Here is a 21,031-nt window from a genome sequence, read left to right on the forward strand (position 1 = left end):
GCTAAGCACCATTGTAGATGCTGAGGATACAGAAGTAAATAAGGCAAATGGACATTTCTCCTAATGTAGGAGCATAAGCTACTCGCATGTGGCTTACGCTCTAACAGTTGTGTGACCTTGGGAAATTAATTTTACCTTGATAGCTGATTCTCAGCCTCCTCAACTGTGAAATGTGGAGAGTACCATCTACCTTATAGGGTTATTGTGAGGATTCAGTGAGGAAAAAACACAGTGTTAGCAGAGTGCCTGGCACTAGTAGAGTTCAATAAATGGTCATTGCTGTTACTGTTATCTTTAATAGTGGTCCTTTCTAATTATTACTGTTTTTTTCAAGTGTTTATTTTTATTGTATTTTTCCATTACCATGTATCCCCCTTATGTCCCCTCTCCCCAACCCCCATGAACCTCACTGTCATCCATGTCAACGAGTCCTTTTTCCTTTTTGCTCAATTCCTCCACCCACTAACCACGCCCCCGGGGCTGTCAGGCTGCTCTCTGTCTATGAGTCTGTCTCTATTTTGCTTGTTAGCTCAGTTTGTTCATTAGCATTTTTTTCTTTCATTACCCAAATGTCTCACAGAAAGGGATGAAATGTGAATCAACTATTTCTTTGAAACTTTTGTTTCTTTTAAATTATTGGAGAACAAAATGAAAGCATATAGTTGTCCTTTTTATGTTCAATAAACCAAGAGATAGCTGCTCACAAGTGAAACATTTGTTTTAGAGTCCCCGAGAGTCAAAGAATGAATTTAGACTCTCATTCATTGAGCACAGTGAATCAAGAGCCTTTTGGAAGACGCAATGGCATTATTCAAATCATTATATTCACTGAGTACCTTTGGAGTATGAGACAGCATATTTGGAAATTAAGACCTAGGCCCTGCCCTCAAGGAATATATACTCCAGAGGTAGCTATTATTTCTGATCAAAAAAAAGAGAGGAAATAAAAGTCTCAAAATGATTTTAAAAAGAGCTATGCCAATACTATCCCAATTGCAAAATCACAAGAATAGCAATCTAGACCATAAGAGTTTTGCCATTTAAGAATAGATTGTGGAACTAAAGCTTAAGTCTAGAAAAATTAAAGCTTAGATAGGTACCCTGCAAATATTTTTAAAAACCCGTAAAATTTATGAATGACATGGAGTGAGTACTGACTTTTTTATGAACACTTGGCATATAAGGTTTGGAGGGCACCTATGGATGGGGCAGCTTAAAATTTGGAAGAAAGAACCCTGGGACAAACAAAATTAAATCCTTTATTATGTAGATTTTAGCAGAGAAAAATAATTTGTTACCCCATGAGCTTGTCCAAGCTGATAATAACATTGAAACTCAAGAAAAAAGTATCGGCGATGGGCTATTAAGGGAACTCTGGAGATGCTGAGGTTGATATCTTGGCCAGACACCATGTTTTTCTACAAACCAGCACTAGGTGTTCTTGTCAGAGGAGAACATGGGGCTGACTTAGCATGGCATTTTGTTTTATTTTCTTGTGTTTTTGGAAACATAAGAATAAATAATCCTGGATAGACATTTCTCTAAAGAAGATATACAAACAGCCATCAAGCCAATGAAAATGCTCAGCATCACTAATTAACAAAGAAATACAAATCAAATCCACAATGAGATGTCCATTAGGATGGCTACTATCACAAAAATAGGAAGTAACTGTGAACAACAACATAGAGAAACTGGAACCCACGTGTGCTGTTGGTGGGATTGTCAAATGGTGCAACCGTTATGGAAACACTATGTATGTAAGTTCCTCAAAAAATTAATAATAGAGCTTCCATATGATCCAGCAATCCCAATATCCAAAAGAATTTACAGCAGGATCTCAAAAAGATAGTTGCACAGCCATGTTCATAGCAGCATTGTTCACAATAGCCAAGAAGTTAAAGCAGCCCCAATTACCTGCAAATGAATGGATAAAGAAAATGTGATACATAGACAATGGAATATTATTCAGACTTGAAAGGAAGGAAATTCTGTCACATACTATGCATGGATGAACCTTTGGGACATTGTTTTAAGTGAAGTAAACCCATCACAAAAAGATAGACAAATACCATATGATCCTACTTACATGGGGTATCTAAGGTTATCAGATTCATAGAAACATAAAATAGAATTGGTGGTTACCAGAAACTGTGAGGAGAGGCAAAAGGGAAATGGTTGGTTTATGAGTATAGAGTTTCAGATTTGCAAGATGAAAATGTTCCTGAGATCTGTTTCACAACAGTATAAATACACTTAACACTACTGAGCTGTACATTTCAAAGTAGTTAGGATGGTAAATTCTATGGTTTTTTTGGGGGGGGTTATCACAAAAAATGCATTTAATAACTTTTTAATAAAAATAATATTTAAATACCTAGATTACACTATCTTATCAGAATGTGATTTGGCCCTAATAATTGATTCCAGGCCTTTTTGGTGAAGTTTTCTTTTTTCTTTTTCTTTTTTTAAATCAACCTCAGTGTCTAACTGAATGTAAGTTAAATTCCTTCTTCTAGGTGTAAAACTGAGTCAGATGCTTATAGCTAAGGGAATACAGGTTTAGATATCCATCTCATAAGTATGTTTACAAGACGTAAAAGAAAAAATGCATTGCTTATTTATGCATCTGTTGTAACAAAGCTGTAGATTTCTGTCTGTTTCCTATAGAATTTTAAGTGCCACATTATATCACATTATTTAGTGCTAACAGATAACCCTCAGAATTATGTAGCGTGAGGGTTTTAAAAAAAGAAAGTACATTTTCCCTTTCTTTATAGATGATTTTAAAATCCTTACAGAAGCATTTATTATATTCCCATTTACCACTACTGGGTCTCATCAGTCTTGAAGATATTTTTTTTTCAATTTCCTTATATGCCCATTTCCTTTGGCAATATCTTGCTTTTCCTTTTTAAACTTGAACTTGAATATTAAAACAGATGCAAGGGAGAGTACTACTTACACATAAACTCTTGAACTGCATTTTTATCATTTGCTGTGTGGAAAAAACCCGATTGTATGAAATTGATAGCAACATTTTAGTATATCTTCAGGTCCCCAGGGAAAAGCAATGTGCTTAGACAGATGATCTGATTTTATGAGCACATAGCTGAAGTCTAGCACTGTGCATTTGTCTTTATGCGGCTACTTTTGTCAGGGGCTGCGAAAACACATTTAAGCAGTAGCTTCGCTTTCCAACAATGGACTGCAAAGCCTATGACAATACAGAGCATTTACATTGCTGTTTTTCAGGATGCACATTAAAGCAGAGATCTCTTTCAGCATAGAATTTTAAACTGAGCTTGTTAATAAGAAAACAGGAATCTTAGTATATGAACTCATTTTATTATCTCCCTTCACTGAGGACTGTGATTTGGATTCTTTTCAAATATGAATTAGTTTAAATGTTGCTCTGCTGCGACTGTTGAATTTATTCATTACACTGTAATATTTTACTTATGAAACTGCATTTGGAAATCCTTTGGTGTATATCAGGATGAAATTACAGTGCTCAGGGATATCGATTATTGCTTGTAATTGCCATCATAATAGCCAACAATGCTGTCTTTCTTTGTCTTTCTTCTACCTCTTAATGATATACCAAACCAAATCAATATCCAACATATTGGGCCACTTATGATGTCTCAAAAATTCAATTGGTTTCCTTCATAAATATGCAAAGGATTGAAGGTTTTATCTTCAAACATTAAATAAAAGAGCCCCATACTGCTGGGTTTTTGTTTTATCACATCAGAACATATCAGAGTGTTGCGGTATAGGATCTTTCAGACATGACAATTGTCACCTCCAGAGTAACCACAGGGCAGGGTGGGGAGATGGGGAAGCTACCCCACTATGTTGTCTGTAAAATGCTATAATTTCTGCTCACTAGTCAATTGGATATCCAAAGGGGAAAACACAGACTGGGGAGCTAAACAGACATTAAAGAAGAAATCCGCTTCCTTATGACATGAAAAAGCTAATTTCAGGGACTAAAAAGGAGGTGCATTCAAATGGAAGGAGCTTAATGCTGTGCCACTTTTTCAATGAAATACAGCATTTCTCCATTCTGGGGATAAATTTGGGTGCTTTTAGAAGCAGCAATGACTCCTTTAGGTTCTTAACAACTAAAGGGCACCATCTTTGTACTGCCTCCCCATTCATCCAAAATAATTAAGACGGTCTTTAAAAGTTACTGAAAGAACATGTGACCCGGAGAAGAATAGATGTGTATTTTGTGGTGCTGCTGGAACAGATTGTATTTGTTTAGCCTGGTTCACTTAATTTGGCAGATTAGAACCTGGCGCTAATCCAGTGAAGAGCGGTTGGCAGGTAGCAGGGGACAGTGGAAATACACTATTTGGGAAGCCCCCAGTCCCAAATTCATTCAGGCTTTTAAACTACCTATGTTACTTTTAGGTAATCCACTTTTATTCTCTGGGCCTCAGTTTCCCTAACTGCAAACTGAGGTATTAGGCTACTAGAGGATTTCTGAAATCCCTTCCAACTCTGATTCTGTTGCCATCATTCTCACATTTTTGTCACTGGTCCCAAAAGAACAGTCCCAAAAGCATGGCTCAATCCAGTATAACCCACATGCCAAAATCAATACCAAGCAGGCTTCTGTGCATTCACGGGCCTGGATCCAAATTTTAATGTATTCACTAACTGCATAACCCTAGTGTAGTATAATGTAGTGTAGTGGGTAAGAGCATAACCCTGTAGCCAAACTGCTTGGATTTGAAACTCAGCTTCACCACTTACTAGTTATGGGAACCATGGACATGTTACCTGACTCCTCTGTGCATGGGTTTCCTCATCTGTCTGGCGGTACTTACGTAGTCAGGTTCTTGTAAAAGTTAAATGCTATAATACTTTTTGAAGTATTTAAAACAATGCCTAGCACAAATGAGCATTTAATGAGTGTTACCTCTTATTATCATTATGATAACTACAAAACCACAGTCACCACTCTACTCCTACTGAACTTCTTTTGATCTCAGTTTCATCATCTCTACAACTGGAATCATAGTATCAACCTCACATATATATGAGGATCAAAATAATGAGTATAAAGTAGTAACATTGGTGCCTAGACTTTCTGGATACTCAATAAATCATGATCACATAAAAAGAACCAACTGTGCATGTGGTTGACATTAGCCAGTTCAATTTTTTCACTTGCTCCATTCTTCTTTATACTAGTTACAAAAGCAATACAAACTCAAGACACAAAACTTTAAAAATACCCTTTATTCCCCCAGGCTGATGTGGCTCAGTGGATTGAATGGTGGCCTGTGAACCAAAAGGTTGCTGGTTTGATTCCCAGTCAGGGCAAATGTCTGGCTTGCGGACCAGGTTCCCAGTTGTGGGGTGGAGGGGGCGTAAGAGGCAAACACACATTGATGTTTCTCCCCCTCTCTTTTTCCCTCCATTCCTATCTCTCTAAAAATAAATAAATAAAATGTTTTTAAAATACCCTTTTTATCCAAAGGTAACAAAATTACCATTTTTCCATGAGAATATGTCTTTTTTAATTAAAAAATTATATCCTGTTGCCTGTACTGTCTTGAAGCCTACCTTACTTCACTTGGTGATAACTGTAAGGACTATTTCTAGTGAATAGATACTTTTTTACTACAACACAATCTATAATGGTTGTACAGTATTCTACTCTGTGGGACTTTCATGGTCACCAGTGCAATGTGAGAATCATATATGAGGTCTGTTCAGAAGGTATTGAGCCATGTAATATGAAAAATAGAGACATTTATTGAAGAAGATACAAGATACAAGAAACATTGTACATAGGACAACGATGCCTCAGTCCCCTTCAAAGTAGGCACCTTGGGACCTCACACAGTTCTCCCAATCCCCATCAGCTGCCACATCATATCTTCCTGAATCTCATCAATATTCTGAAATCTCTTTCCTTTAAAAAGTGATTATAGTTTTGGGAAAAGCCAGAAGTTACAGGGTGCCAAATCTGGGCTGTAGGGGGGCTGAGTCACCTGGGTGATTTGATGTTTTGCAAAAACACTCTGCAGAAGATGTGATGTGTGAGCCAGTGTGTTGTTGTGATGAAGCTGCCAATCACCAGTTGCCCACAGCTGTGGCCTTCTGAATCATCCAAATAGTTTCCACAGAAGAATGTTCAAGTTTAATGCAAAATTTGATGCAGATTCATTGCTCTACTTGCTCAGTCATTTTGAATGCAATGGCCACATAGTACACATGTTTATTCAATGGCATCTACCACCCCCAATGACTAGTACAGTGAAGTCATCATTGTTCACACGTGCACATTTCCAGTCCACTTTCCTTGACTGCCAGGATACATCAATGTCACGCAAACTGTTCTTGTTATATTAACAATGGCTGGGCTTTGTCCAGACAGACATTGTATGTGCTTTTGTTCTTTATAAATGGAAGCTAGAAGTCAGTCTTTAAATAATCTTGATGATTTATGCTTTGTGACATATATCACATGTACAAGATGATGTTGGCTCTTTCCTTAGTCAAGGGATTTTTTGTTGTAGTGCATTAAAATGCAGCACTGGAATTGCTCTCTTTTTTTAAGTATATTTTATTGATTATGCTATTGCAGTTTTCTCAATTTTCCCCCCTTATCTCCCCTCCACCCTGCACCCCTCAACCCTCCAGCATCACCCTTAGTTCATGTCCATGGGTTGTACATTTCTTTGACTTCTCTGTTTCCTATACCATTCTTTACCTCTCTCCATCTATTTTATGCCTATTAATTATGCTTCTTATTCCCTGTACCTTCCCCCATTCTTCCCCTCCTCCTCCCCATTGAAAACCCTCCATATGATCTCCATTTCTGTGATTCTGTTCCTGTTCTAGTTGTTTCCTTAGTTTCTGTTTTCATTTTTTCAAGTAAAGTTGTTCATAGTTGTGAGTTTGTTGACATTTTACTGTTCATAGTTTTGATCTTCTATTTAGATAACTCCCTTTAATATTTCATATAATAAGGGCTTGGTGTTGATGAACTCCTTTAACTTGACCTTATCTGGGAAGCACTTTATCTGCCCTTCCATTCTAAATGACAGCTTTGCTGGATAGGGTATCTTGGATGTAGCCCCTGCCTTTCATGACTTTGAACACTTCTTTCCAGCCCCTTCTTGCCTGGAAGGTTTCTTTTGAGAAATCAGCTGATATTATGGGCCCTCCTTTGTAGGTAACTGCCTGCTTTTCTCTTGCTGATTTTAAGATTCTCTTTATCTTTAATCTTGGGTAATTTAATGATGATGTACCTCGGTGTGTTCCTCTTTGGGTCCAGTTTCTTTGGGACTGTCTGGGCTTCCTGGACTTCCCAGAAGTATATTTCCTTTGCCAGATAAAAGATGTTTTCCTTCACTATTTGTTCAAATAAGTTTTCAACTTCTTGCTGTTGTTCTTCTCCTTCTGGCACCCCTATAATTCTGATGTTATAGTGTTTAAAGTTGTCCCAGAGGTTCCTAAGTCTCTTCTCAATTTTTTGAATTCTTGTTTCTTCATTGTGTTTTGGTTGGATGTTTATTTTCTTCCTTTTGTTCCAAATCATTCATTTGAGTCCTGGTTTACTCACCGACACTGTTGGTTCCCTGAATATTTTGCTTTATTTCACTTTGTATAGCCTTCATTTCTTCTTTCATTTTGTGACCAAGCTCAGTCAGTTCTATGAGCAGCCTGATTACTAGTGTTTTGAACTCTACCTCTGATAGGTTGGCTATCTCCTTATCACTTAGCTCTTTTTCTGGAGTTTTGATCTGTTCTTTCATTTGGGACATATTTTTTTGTCTCAGTGCACCTATTATGTAGTAAGGGGCAGGTCCTTAGGTATTCACCTGGGGTAGGCAACCGTCTTTGCTGCATTGTGGCACTGTCTGTGGGGGAGGGGTCAGAGAGGGAACAATGTGACTCACTTGCTCTGCTCTAGTCCTCCTTCCAACAAACTCTCTTGTGTGAGATGGGATTTTCTCCTGCTGTGGCAACCCCCACAGTAGTTTGCAGTTATCTTTGAGTCTGGTTTCCCATTCAGCCAGCCTTGCCTTGCCCACTCAGTCTGTTGCCTTGCCACAAGTCCTCTCAGCCAGCCCACCGTGGCGCGCAGTCCGCCACCTTGCTGCACATGTCTTTTCCACTTGGCTGCCCACCTGCTGGTCTCAGTGAATGTTTTTTTAACTCCTTGATTGTCAGAGTTCCATGGAGTGCTTTTCTGGCACTTCTAGTTGTTTATTGATTTTAGATTGGTTGTTATCCTTCTTTTGGTTGTGTGAGGAAGGAAGCATTTCTACCTATGCCTCCATCTTGGCCGGAACTCTGGACTGGTAGAATGTGCTTTTTTTTTTTAATTTTAATTTTTTTATTGTTATTCAATTACAGTTGTGTGCCTTCTCTCCCCATCCCTCCACCCCACCCCAGCCAAACCCCCCTCCCTCCCCCACCTCCACCCTCCCCCTTGATTTTGTCCATGTGTCCTTTATAGTAGTTCCTGTAATCCCCTCTCCTCACTGTCCCCTCCCCACTCCCCCCTGTCCATTGTTAGATTGTTCTTAACTTCAATGTCTCTGGTTATATTTTGTTTCCTTTTTTTTTCCTATTTATTATGTTCCAGTTAAAGGTGAGATTAGCACTGCATTTTACTGCCTTAGCCAGCACAGTAAAGTAGTTAAGATTAAGTACTTTAGAGCCAGAATGACCTGCACCTGCTAGGTATATATACAAAAGTTATAAACTTTTTAGGCTTCTAATTCCTTCAATGTACAATGAAGATAATGTAGCCTATTTCATACAAGTGAAGACTGAGATAATGTGTTTAGCACAGTTCATGACACTTAGCACTCAGTAAGTGTAAAGTATATGCACCAGAAAACTTTCACTTATTTGTTTTTGTCTACTCCTTCCATGTGAATAAATCACTGTTGATGAGATATCTATGTTACAATAATGATGACCAGTCAGTAAGTATCCTATAGTAATTCAAACATTACAGTGGCATAAAGTTATAGAACAGGCAAAACTGGCACATGGTAGAAAAATTGGAAGATAGTGGTTGCCTATGGGGTTGAGGATAGGGATTTACTTAGAAAGGTATGAGGAGATGCCCGGGGCGATGGAAATGTTCTATAATTTGATAGGGGTTTGGGTTGCATAAGTTATTGTATTTGTCAAAATCTCAGCAAATGTACGTTTAAAATTTGTGCATTTTATGGTGTACAATTCTTTTATACATACAGACATAATACTTTTATTCACATTGCACATTGGTATGGCTGTACCCATTGTTTTTTTAATGTTTTTTTTTTATTGTTCAAGTACAGTTGTCTCCATTTCCCCACCACCACACCTCCTGCCCCACCTATCCCTGCCTCCCACCCTCAATCCTACCCCTTTGTCTTTGTCCATGTGTCCTTTGTACATGTTCTTTGATGGACTTTCCCCTATTTTCCACCATTATCCCTCTCCACCTTCCCCTCTGGTTACTGTCAGTTTGTTCTTTATTTCAATGTCTCTGGTTCTATTTTTCTTGCTTGTTTGTTTTGTTGATTAGGTTCCACTTATAGGTAAGATCATATGGTATTTGTCTTTCACCATCTGGCTTATTTCACTTACCATAATGCTCTCCAGTTCCATCAATGCTGTCGCAAAGGGCAGGAGCTCCTTCTTTCTTTCTGCTGCGTAGTATTCCATTATGTAAATGTACCAAAATTTTGTGATCCACTCATTTACTGATGAGCACTTAGGTTGCTTCTAGCATTTGACTATTGTAAATAATGCTGCTATGAACATTGGGGTGCGTAGGTTCTTTTGAATTGGTGTTTCAGGGTTCTTAGGGTATAATCCCAGCAGTGGAATTGCTGGGTCAAAAGGCAGTTCCATTTTTAGTTTTCTGGGGAAATTCCATACTGTTTTCCACAGTGGCTGCACCAGTCTGCATTCCCACGATTAGTGTACTAGGCTTCCTTTTTCTCCACAACCTTGCCAGCACTTGTTTGTTGATTTGGTTATGATGGCCATTCTGACTGGCGTGAAGTGGTATCTCATTGTGGTTGTAATTTGCATCTCTCTGATGGTATAAAATTTTTAAGTGACATATATTTACATATAACACTATGTAAATTTAAGGTGTATAACACATTGATTTGATGCACTTACATATTGCAGTGTGCTTGCCATTGTAGTGTTAGCTAACACCTGTTATTCACATAATTATTCCTTTTTTGTGATGAGAATAATTAAGATCTAGCCCAGTGGTGTCAAACTCATTTTCACCAGGGGCCACGTCAGCCTCGCAGTAGCCTTCAAAGGGCTGAATGTAATTTAGGACTGTATAACTGTAACCACTCCTTAACAGTTAGATGAGAGCTCGGCGCTGCCACTGGGTAGAAACAAGGTACTGGGCCGGATAAAACCAGGTGGAGGGCTGGATTCAGCCCACAGGCCTTGTGTTTGCCACTTATGATCTAGTTTAACACATTTGATGTTTATTACACAGTGACTTTGTCTATAATCACTATACTGTACATTTATATCTCCAAGACTTATTTATCTGACAGTTGCAAATTTGTGCCTTTAAATGTCTCTCCTATTTCCCCACCCCCCACCCTCAGTAACCATTCTGCTGTCTGTTTTTACACGTTCATGGATGGACCTTGGGCACAATCATGCTGAAATAAGTTAGAGTAAGACAAATATTGTATGATATCACTTATAGGTGGGAATCTCAAAAAGCCAAAGTCATCATGTATAAATTCTACATTAAAAAGTCTATAAATATATTAAAGTCTTGATAATAACATGCAAGATGAAATATGTGAAAGGAAGTATACTGATGTACCAACTTTAAAATGCTTAGAAACTAAGATGGACTGAAGGATGAAGATAGGAATGGAAAGATGGATAGAGATGTGATGAAGTGGGTATAGGCAAATGTTAACTGCTGAGTCTAGGTGGTAAGTATATATTTGTTAATCTTAAAAATTTTTCAACTTGTCTGTTTGACAATCTTATAATAAAATATTGGGTGAAAATATGTCTGTACAAGCTAGTATCTAAATAAAATATTCATTTCTAGGCCATTCAAATTACCAAATGCCTATGATACTTCTGCTTTTGAATCAACTCTCGAATATCATAGTTAATGAAACGGAGCAGTATAGAAAATAACATCAAATGTAGGAGGTTACCTCTCAGAGTGTGAGAATTTCACTAGCCAGCAAGGCAGGGAACAGAGAACGTCATTCTTCATCTTAAAGGTCTAAATATGAAACTAGGAGGGAGACAGATGCAAAGGGCAATTTGAAGTTCAGACTTAGGTATCTGAAAATACTGTTGAGCCCCTCCCAGTTCCCCTGAGCTTTGTCAAAGTCTGGTTGAAATTAGTGGAGATTTTGTTTTTGTAGCAACTGCATTGGTAAAAGCCCAATTTTTTCTTTCCTTTTTTTCCAGACATTTCCTGTTCAAACATGGATCTGGTTCCTCTGCTATCTTCAGTGCAGCCAGTCAGAACTACCCTCTGACATCCAATACCGTGTACTCACCCCCTCCCAGGCCACTTCCTAGAAGCACCTTCTCCAGACCTGCCTTTACTTTTAACAAACCCTACAGGTGCTGCAATTGGAAGTGCACGGCCTTGAGCGCCACTGCAATCACCGTGACTTTGGCCTTGTTACTAGCCTATGTGATCGGTAAGCCCTCTTTGCCATGCCTCATGTTTCTTCTTAATCAAAGTCTCGTTTTGTTTTTAGTGTGGGGGAGTAGTTCTCTCTCTACTCTGGGTCCTACAAATTTGAACCAAGGCTTAGTATTATAAATAACAAATGGATTCCTAATTAGTTTTTTTATACTTTCAAACCTTAAATACTGCTAAGGAGAGTATGGAATGCTCTTTGAAAAGAAATATTTATACTGCTAACACAATCTTATTGATTGCAATTACTGTAGTTAACCATTTTCCCTTCAATTAAAAGGTTGTTATGGTTTTCTCATTAGAAGCCATAAGTACCAATCTACAATAGCTTCTTAAATTATAGTTAAACAATAATAGTGCTACGGAATTTTCAGGTAGCAATTTCATTAAAGTAGTCGTTATTTGGAAGCTATCAGAAAATCCAGTACCTAATTTCTTTCTAAGGATTCAGGGTTGTACACTGGGACTTTTAAAAATGCGTTCTTATTTCTACAAGGTAAATGGCTGTAAAACTGTGTGGTTACAGTGTTTGGGAAAGTAAAGGAGAAAACGGTCGTGAGGCACTCGTTTTTACTTTTAAGAAAAATATTGTTGCTCTTCAGTCACCCTGATTAAAGACACCCTCACTTGATAGCAAATGGTATTGATTTTTCTGGATGGCATTTTATTTTGACTGAACATTAATTTCCTTGCTCCAGCGGTTCTGCAGTCTAAAATGTAAATTAACTTAAGCAACATGTATTTGGTGGAAGCACTATTCCTAGAATGAATAGAATATCATGGTAGGACAAAAAAATCTATCCAGGTATGTCACTAATATCTTCTTTTCAAGTTTAACCCGATTTCCTAATTGAAGCAGAATCACCCACAAAGATATAATGAGTATGATTCTGAGAGGCCAATAAAAAGGGATTTCGATTTTCTTATAACTATACCTAATAAGCTAAGTTCGGTTGATTCTGATTTATTCAAAATGTGAACAATAAACAAGTTTACATAATCGGGTTTTAAAGGAGTCATAGGACAGGGTATGGTGAGTAAATAAACGGATACAGGCTGTAGAGAAGCCACTGATGATGCCAACAGTTAGAGGAGTGTGGCCCATATTGCTGTTCATGATCAAGTCTTTTATATTTTTGTTGTACAATCTGAATTTCTTTGACCAATGTATCTATTCAATGTGAATAATATTACCATATAATATCCAAAATGTTTGTTTTGTCTCACATTTCAGGATAACCCAACATGTTTATTTATTTGTTTTGTAATAACTGTAATTAGAAATAATGCGGAAGGAATGGAGGTGGGGAGTGAGAAAGTACCGTAATACCAACATGATTTTAATATGGAATCGTTCAATAGAAGCAGAAATTTGAAAAGTTTAAATACATTAGAGGCCTTTTAAAATGTTCTTGTTCAATTATGAGACAAACTCTTACCTTATATGTTATCTTCTGTTAACTTTTACTATATAGAAAGAAAATGTTTGAGATCCAAGACTTAACCCCAGGTATAAACAAATACAGGTAATATCAAGCTCTTTATCAATAGCTTTATACTGTGCTCAAACCTATATTTCAATTTAACTTTATTATCATGGCTACTCTTTCATCAAAAATTGTTTATATACTGTGAAACCTGTTTAACTAGGTTGTAGATGGATTCATTTCATTACCCTGTCTTTTTATAGGGTAAACAATGGCAGACGAATGTATCATGACAGCGAGGCTATATAGTGTAATAGTTATGATCATGGATTTTTCTGACCTCTGCCACTTATTTGGCAGGTTACCTTGAGCACATTATTTAAACCTTTAAGGCCTCAATTTCCTCAACTATAAAATGGGCTTAAAACAGGTATGGGTATAGGATTGTTATGGCAATTAAGTGAATTGATAAAAACTAAAGTTCTTGGCATAGTGCCAAAAACATAATATTTGTGCTATAAATGTTAAATGTCATTATTGTTTTTACCGTTATCATTTTTATAATTATTGTGCACTGCTAAAATTCACGGGTTGTCAGAATTAACTGTTTTGTTCATGGCTGTACCCCAGCACCAAGAACAGTGCTTGATACACAGTAGCCCTGTTACTAAAAATTTGTTGAAAAAACTGAATGATGCTAAGCACTTTACTTGTATTATCTCATTTAATTCTCATAACAATCCTTAAGGGTAGGTCTCAGGATTAAATATGTTTTGTATGTGAGGAAACTGAACCACAGTATAAAGGTAAGAGATCACATAGATGTCACACTGAGGGTCAGAGGTCACCAAAAAGTAGGGATTCTGACCTTCAACCCAGAGCTGACTGACTCTAGTCACATGCTGTTGAGCACTAAGCCCTGTGGCCCCTCTAGGACTGCGGTAAACTCTTCAGCTCATCTACCTCTCAGTCTACTAAATAAATCCACCAGACCATTTTTTTCTTAATACATTACAGATGGCATTAGATTTCCCAGGTCATCCATTGCAATGGGGAGTGCAAGCAAGATTTGTTGATTGGTGAGAGAGCTTTGTTGAAATCATTTCCTATAAGATATTTTAGACACAGAAATATAAGGCTAAACACTAGCAGAGGAGGTCAAATGGGTTCAACATGAGGAGATGTTAATGGCAAACATTATAACTTTGCTGTGAGTTCTGTCATGACCTGGACATTATGGGACTTTGGAAAAATCAGTTAAAATCCCTCCTTTCATTTACCCCATCTGTGCCATATTGCTCACCCCCTCAGAAGGGTAAAGTAAGAAATTCATAAGTAGTCATTCAAGTGAAAGATAACACGTAAGAATTATAACATACAAGATAAGATGACTTTTAATTGGCTTTCTGTGCTTGAAATTTTGAAAAGTATATTTAAAAATATGAAACCATTTAATTTTCCATTCTTGCTGAATCTGCAAGAGTTATTGGTTTGTTTGTTTTTTTTTCCAATCCTCCTTTGCACTTGCTGTATAACCCAAGTAAAATCTTTCCCTGGAACTATTTGCTGCTTCTGTTTCCCGTGCAGATTCCTTTCCACTATTTCATTTTTCTCTATTATCCATTATACATAACCTTTAGATACTAATGGCTTTATGCTGTGCTGCCCTCGTTCCACTAGGGAAAATCACGTCAATATCAATGGGACATCAATAGACATGCTGTGCATTATGGCTCTGCAAGTGGTCATTGGAAAGCAGCAGAAATCCAGCCCCATCCCTGCAACTACCCCACTATACCTTTTGGGTCAGCAAGAAGATATTCCTTTGAATAAGTTTTGAGGTCATAAAATTTGGTGAAGGGAGGCATGGAAAGATACTGATTATATGAAGATATCACAGAATGGCTATTGCCATCACTTCCCCATAAATCTGTAATATTTTCCATCTGAATCAAAAAATATGTCCTTATGCTTCACCCTCTGTGATATTTTGGCATCAGTGATGTATCAGTGCCAGTTGGAAGCACATTTGCTTGCATGTACAAATAAGCCATATGAAGTAGTAGTCAGGAAGGCAGATGACCATATGCAAGGCATCAAGAGAAGGCGAGGTTAAAGTACTTCATCAGTGGCTGTGAAGGGCACAAACGCGGCTTCTCTGCTAATCTTTGATGTTTTGATCAAGTTTCTCTACAGTCAGCAGTTTGTGTAAGAGGCAATAGAATCTCACAGGAATACATTGTGCTGGGGATCAAGTGGGCTGTTCAAATGAATGAACTGCGGAGTAGGGATTCCTGGCTCTCAAACTCAGTGTCGCCAGTTAATCACATTGATGTTCCTTTTCATTTGCCATGAAATTAGTAGCAATCCATACCACCTTCAGGGGATGTGGGCAGTGTCAAAATTCTACAGATGAAATTAGTCTATAAATCTCCTTGCCATGGCATGTGATATAGTCCCCATGTAGAAAGTTGACCAGAAAGGATATTAATACAGAATTTGAAGAGAGAATATTGAGGCCAATTCTTTGATCGAAAAGTTTAGGGATGAAACTGTTCAAGGGGACAAAGGCCCTACTTCACCTCACTGTCTTCACCAAAGTTGAGTAACAGTTATTCTAGTGCTTTCCTCTGCCTCCTTTCTGCTAGTCCAAATTGCCCTACTTTCTGGGGCTGTTATCACAGTGGAGGAAGAAAGTGCTGAAAATGATGGAAAGGGAGGAGTGAAGTGTGTTCATTTTGCCTTCCTCACAAAGAAAGGACAAATACCTCACAAGGCAGGGTAAGAATAAATAGAATATGGGAAACTGTGATTTTTTAAAAATTCAAGAATTTAGATTTTTTAATGAATTTTTTATTGTTGTTCAATTACAGTTGTCTACATTTTCTCCCCATCCCTCCATCCCAGCCAAACCCACCTCCCTCCCTTGCCTCCACCCTCCCCCTTGATTTTGTCCATGTGTCCTTTATAGTAGTTCCTGTGAAACTCCATTTCTATTCTTAATTTCTATTCTCTCCTTTAAAAAAATCTAAATTCTTTTTAAAGGAGAGAATAGAAATGGAGTTTTCCCCACCGATTCTAAATAAGTGATGCCCTTTCACACAAAGTTTACTAAATGTGGATAAATAATACTTACCAAAAACTATCTCTTTCATTTACTAGCAGCATCATGAATGCCTCAGTTTACTCATCTATAAAATGGGAATACTAATAATACCTTTATTGTGGCTTTTCTTTTTAATTAAATGAAATGAAGCATGTAAAACATCCAGGACATTGCTCAGCAATCTAAATAAAGATTAATGATTATTATTAGTAGAACAGGATTATTATTAGGATTATTAGTTTGAGCCAAGGCAAGCATAATGAGCATATAATTTCTCCTAGCATGCGCTACTTTTGTTTCTCTTCTTCCCAAAGTCATCTAAGACAGTTCTTCCAGAGCTGGAATGTCTATTTCATAGGAATCCTGTAATGGGTTTGTTGTTTCCTTCTGCCTAGCCTCAAATATCTGTAACTTTGTCTTTATTTTACTAATTCCCCATTTCCTTGGTGCTTTGACCCTTCAAATGATTTTGTGTTTCTATCTAGAGGCCTTATGTAGGTTGAAACACATTTTCATTAAAATGCATTATAGCTTATAACATTCAAGAAATGACTCGGAATAAAATGCTAAAAAGCATTTTACTTTATCCTGTAGACCATTATCAATCCTTTTGGTGTCATGTTTAATACTTATTACTACTGCTAGTTCACTCTTATGCACCCACTCATGATAATGATGGCAGTTTCTGCACCAGCATTGACTTTGCCTCCTACCCATGAATCTACCAACTTTCTAGCTATCTCTCTAAGCAGAGATCTGGAAAATGGTGGTATAATTTCAGTCTAATTATAAATCTGCCATCCATGTATTTATCAGAACTCTTCTTTAAGACAGATTTATATTTTCATCTGACATCACCTTTTGGTGTAGTGTGTTTCATGAGTTCTATCCCTGCTATGTTAAGTGGCACTTTTACCTGTCATAAATAAAAGCATAAACTGAATCCAAATTACACATACTGAAATGACAGGAAGAACCTGTGTCACGTGCAATTAATTTGCAGAGCCATAATTAGCACCTATTGGTAAAAATGAAGGCACTTATTTTTTCCTTGGAACTCTAGCATCTCTGCGGATTTAAGACATAGAATAAGAGAGAATTTCTTTCATGGAAGAGTACTGGATACTACGCACTAAGATTATTTTGTTGTCCCATGGATAGATAGTCACCCTACTAAATACTTCCTATTTAGCACTTTTTTTTTTTTTACTGGGGAAGTTAACATAAGGCTTTGTCTAATAGATACAAATCAACGGCAAGGCACAGTAAAAGAGGACTGGACAGCATGTTAGTAATTTTGGAGCTCTACGTATTTAAGAAATTTGAGAACAGCAAGAGTCAATCTTGCAAATTCAGAAAGAAAGTTTCCCCTTGAGAAATCTCTGATTTCAAATTAAATCACTTGAATTCTGTTGCATAAAGGAAATTTCACTCCTGTTTAACTTAATTTTTCCCCATTCATATTATGTATATGTATATATAATAAGTGTATATTATTATATGAATATTTTTAGACCCACATTGCATAAGCCTTTAAGTTACCCTTACTCTGAAGTGAACATGAATAAACAAAGTTGGAGCATTGGCTTTGAAACAGAGAGCAAGTTAAGCCACTTTAAACTTCAGAAATGTGACTGAGTTTTCACACTGAACAGCCAGAATGGGAAAGGTCATTATGACCAAGAGAGAACCTGGCTCACCATGGTAGACTAAGGCGTGACATTTTACAGGGTGGAGACATTCATTTGGGCCTTAGCGATATTCCTTTCATAGAGAGGTGAAAGGTACAATATGTTTTGTTTAAAACAAATATATTGGAAAACCTGAGAAAGTAAAAATGGAGTATATGGGAGGATGGCAGGAAATGAAGATAGCAAGCAGGAACAGATCATGAAAGGCCTTTAAGCTATGGTAGGGAGTTTATCATTCATTCCAAGAACAAATGGTGAGGGTTGTTTTTATGGTTTTTCATTAGGGTAAGAAAATTATTTGCTCAGATTTACATTTAGAAAGATCACCCTAACGGCATCGTGTAAGTTGGAGTTGGCGGTCATGCTGATGGGGTTTGTAAAATCAAAGTCATGAAGACAAATTGAGACCATAATAGTGACCCAGGTGAGTGATAGTGAGAGCATAAACTTCCAGGAATGGAGAAAGAGTAGATGGGATGGAGGGAGTTTGGGGGACTGGATGAAGAAGGTGAAGGGAGTAAGAAGTTAAACAAATAGTCATGGGATGTAAAGTTCAGCATAAGGAATATAACCAGTAACATTACAATAACTATAGTTTTTAAAAATTTTTATTGTTATTCAATTACAGTTGTGTGCCTTTTCTCCCCACCCGTCCACCCCACCCCAGCCAAACCCACCTCCTTCCCCCACCTCCACCCTCCCTCTTGATTTTGTCCAGGTGTCCTTTATAGTAGTTCCTGTAATCCCCTCTCCCCACTATCCCCTCCCCACTCCCCTCTGGCTATTGTTACATTGTTCTTAACTTCAATGTCTCTGGTTATATTTTGTTTGCTTTTTTCTTTTGTTGATTATATTCCAGTTAAAGGTGAGAACAATAAGTATAATTTGTATGTATGTCAGATGGGTACTAGATTTATCAGGGGATCACTTCATAAATTATGTAGTTGTCTAAGCACTATACTGTACACCTGAAACTAATATAAAATAATATTAAATGTCAACTATAATGCAAATTTTTAAAATAAATTAATTGCTATATCATTTGGAAGAAAAAGAAGAATTTAGAAGATAAAACACACTTGACTCAGTCACTGATTAGACACGGCAGGCAAGAGAACAGCTCTTGTTGGCTTATGGACTGGGTAGATGGTGATGTTATCAGCCAAGATAGACTATGGAAGAAAGGGGTTTAAGAATGAAAATATATACACAGGTCAAGGTACCTAGTACCTTATTAAATATCTGGTACTGAAACTTTAGAGGCATCTACCTTTGTGGACACCAAAATTGCAGGAGTAAACGGCAAAAAGACTATGAAGGCTGGAACTCTGGGAATACTAATACTCAAGGAGGTTGAGAACCAAAACTGGTAAACAGACTGAGAAGGAGCAACTAGAGAGGTTGGAAGAAAACCATTAGATGGCGGCAATAAAAGAACGATGTTCCTCAATGTGTGGTCTAGGAACCACTAGAGACCCTGAGACCTGTTGGAGGATCTACAAAGTAAAACTGTGTTCATAATATCACAGAGACATTATTTATCTCTTTCACTATAATTCTTTCATGAGTGTACGGTCTTGTTTTCCAGAGGTCACACGATATGTGACATCACAAGAGATTGCATGCAAAAGTACATGTGAGAATCTGCTGGTCTCCCACTAAGCCAGACCAACATTAAAGAGATTTTCAGAGACATACAACAATGCAACTCTTCTCACTAATTTTTTGACTTTGTAAAATATAGTTATTTATCACAAAATACATTATTTATGTTAAAATGTAATGGTTTATTCTTATTAGTCAATGCATTAATAAATAAATACTTGGAAAAGTTATATTAATTTCTAATATAGTAAATATTGATAAATATAATCTACATCTCTAAAATCTCTGACATCCTCAGTAATTTTTAAGAGCAGAAAGAGGCTCTCAGACTGAAATATTTGCAAAGGGCTGAGATAGGGAGACCTAATACATTGTGTGTTTCAAGAAGAACAATTAAGTGAAATAAGAACTATTTTTTGTTTGCACCGAAGTGGAGCTTTCAGGGAAAGTGCAGCAAGAAGACAAAAGGGATAAAAAAATTATAGTTGCTTATGATAAAATTTTTGAAGTGATGAGCCACATAAACATAGTAAGGAAAGAAAATAGGGGGAGGAAGCTGATGGCATTAGAAATGGCAAGAGATGGTTCCAGGTGTCCAGAGATGCTAATGATGTCGTAGGGTAGTTATTACTGTAAGCAAACAGAATAGCTGGGATGAGATGGCCAGAGGGTACTATATCAGAACTTTAGATTTAACTCAGAGCCCCAAAATGTGCTTCCTCTATATATTTTAGACCTAATTAAGGACATAAAGGAGTTCTTTCCAGATGAATCATTTCCTCAGGGAAGGCTAGATTCTTGGCCAGGTATATCCCCCAAGGTGGTCATCGCTGGGTAGATTCACAAGCCTGCCAAAGTATGGCTAGTATTTCAATGAAAGCACTACATTATATTAGATCCTCCACCATGGGAAAGACCATGTGGAATTCCAGATCACAGTGTGATTTCTCAAGATCTCCTTCCTTGGGGTTCTTATTCATCTCTGTGGAGTGATAATGAACAAATTGAGAGAATCTAAGATTACCCACTATAATTTTCTGCTGATCAAAATTTCATCATAGTGCCCTGCCTGGGGTGGCTCAGTGGATTAAGTTCTTGGCCTGCAAACCAAAAAGTTGCTGGTTTGACTCCCAGTCAGGGCACATGCCTGGGTTGCAGGCCAGGTCTGGAGCACACAAGAGGCAACCATACATTGATGTTTCTCTCCCTCTCTTTCTCCCTCCTTCCCCTCTCTCAAAGAAAAAACAAAAACAAACAAACAAACAAACAAAAAACCCTCACCATAGCCCTGGCTGGTGTGGCTCTGTTGGTTGGCGCAGTGTCCTGTTACCAAAAGGTTGCAAGTTCAATTCCTGGTTAAGGGACAAACCTAGGTTGTGGCCTTGATCCCCAGTCTAGGGATGTACAGGAGGCAACCAGTCAGTCCTCTCTTGCATCTATGTTTCTCTCTTTCCTTTCCTCTCTCTAAAAGCAATGAAGAAAATGTCCTCAGGTGAGTATAAAAAAA

At 37.5% G+C, this 21,031-nt stretch overlaps 1 protein-coding gene across 1 annotated transcript in view; it reads left to right on the forward strand.

Annotated features, from left to right (window-relative positions):
- The window catches only part of TENM1 (teneurin transmembrane protein 1), an 854,561-nt gene that overhangs the window by 506,235 nt on the left and 327,295 nt on the right, over positions 1-21,031 (forward strand). The window contains exon 9 of the mRNA XM_053917142.1: positions 11,455-11,693. Within this exon, the coding sequence (XP_053773117.1) occupies positions 11,455-11,693 (239 nt within the window). The remainder of the gene's footprint in view (positions 1-11,454; positions 11,694-21,031) is intronic.

This window comes from Desmodus rotundus, chromosome X (assembly GCF_022682495.2).
Source record: "Desmodus rotundus isolate HL8 chromosome X, HLdesRot8A.1, whole genome shotgun sequence".
NCBI classification, from domain to species: domain Eukaryota; kingdom Metazoa; phylum Chordata; class Mammalia; order Chiroptera; family Phyllostomidae; genus Desmodus; species Desmodus rotundus.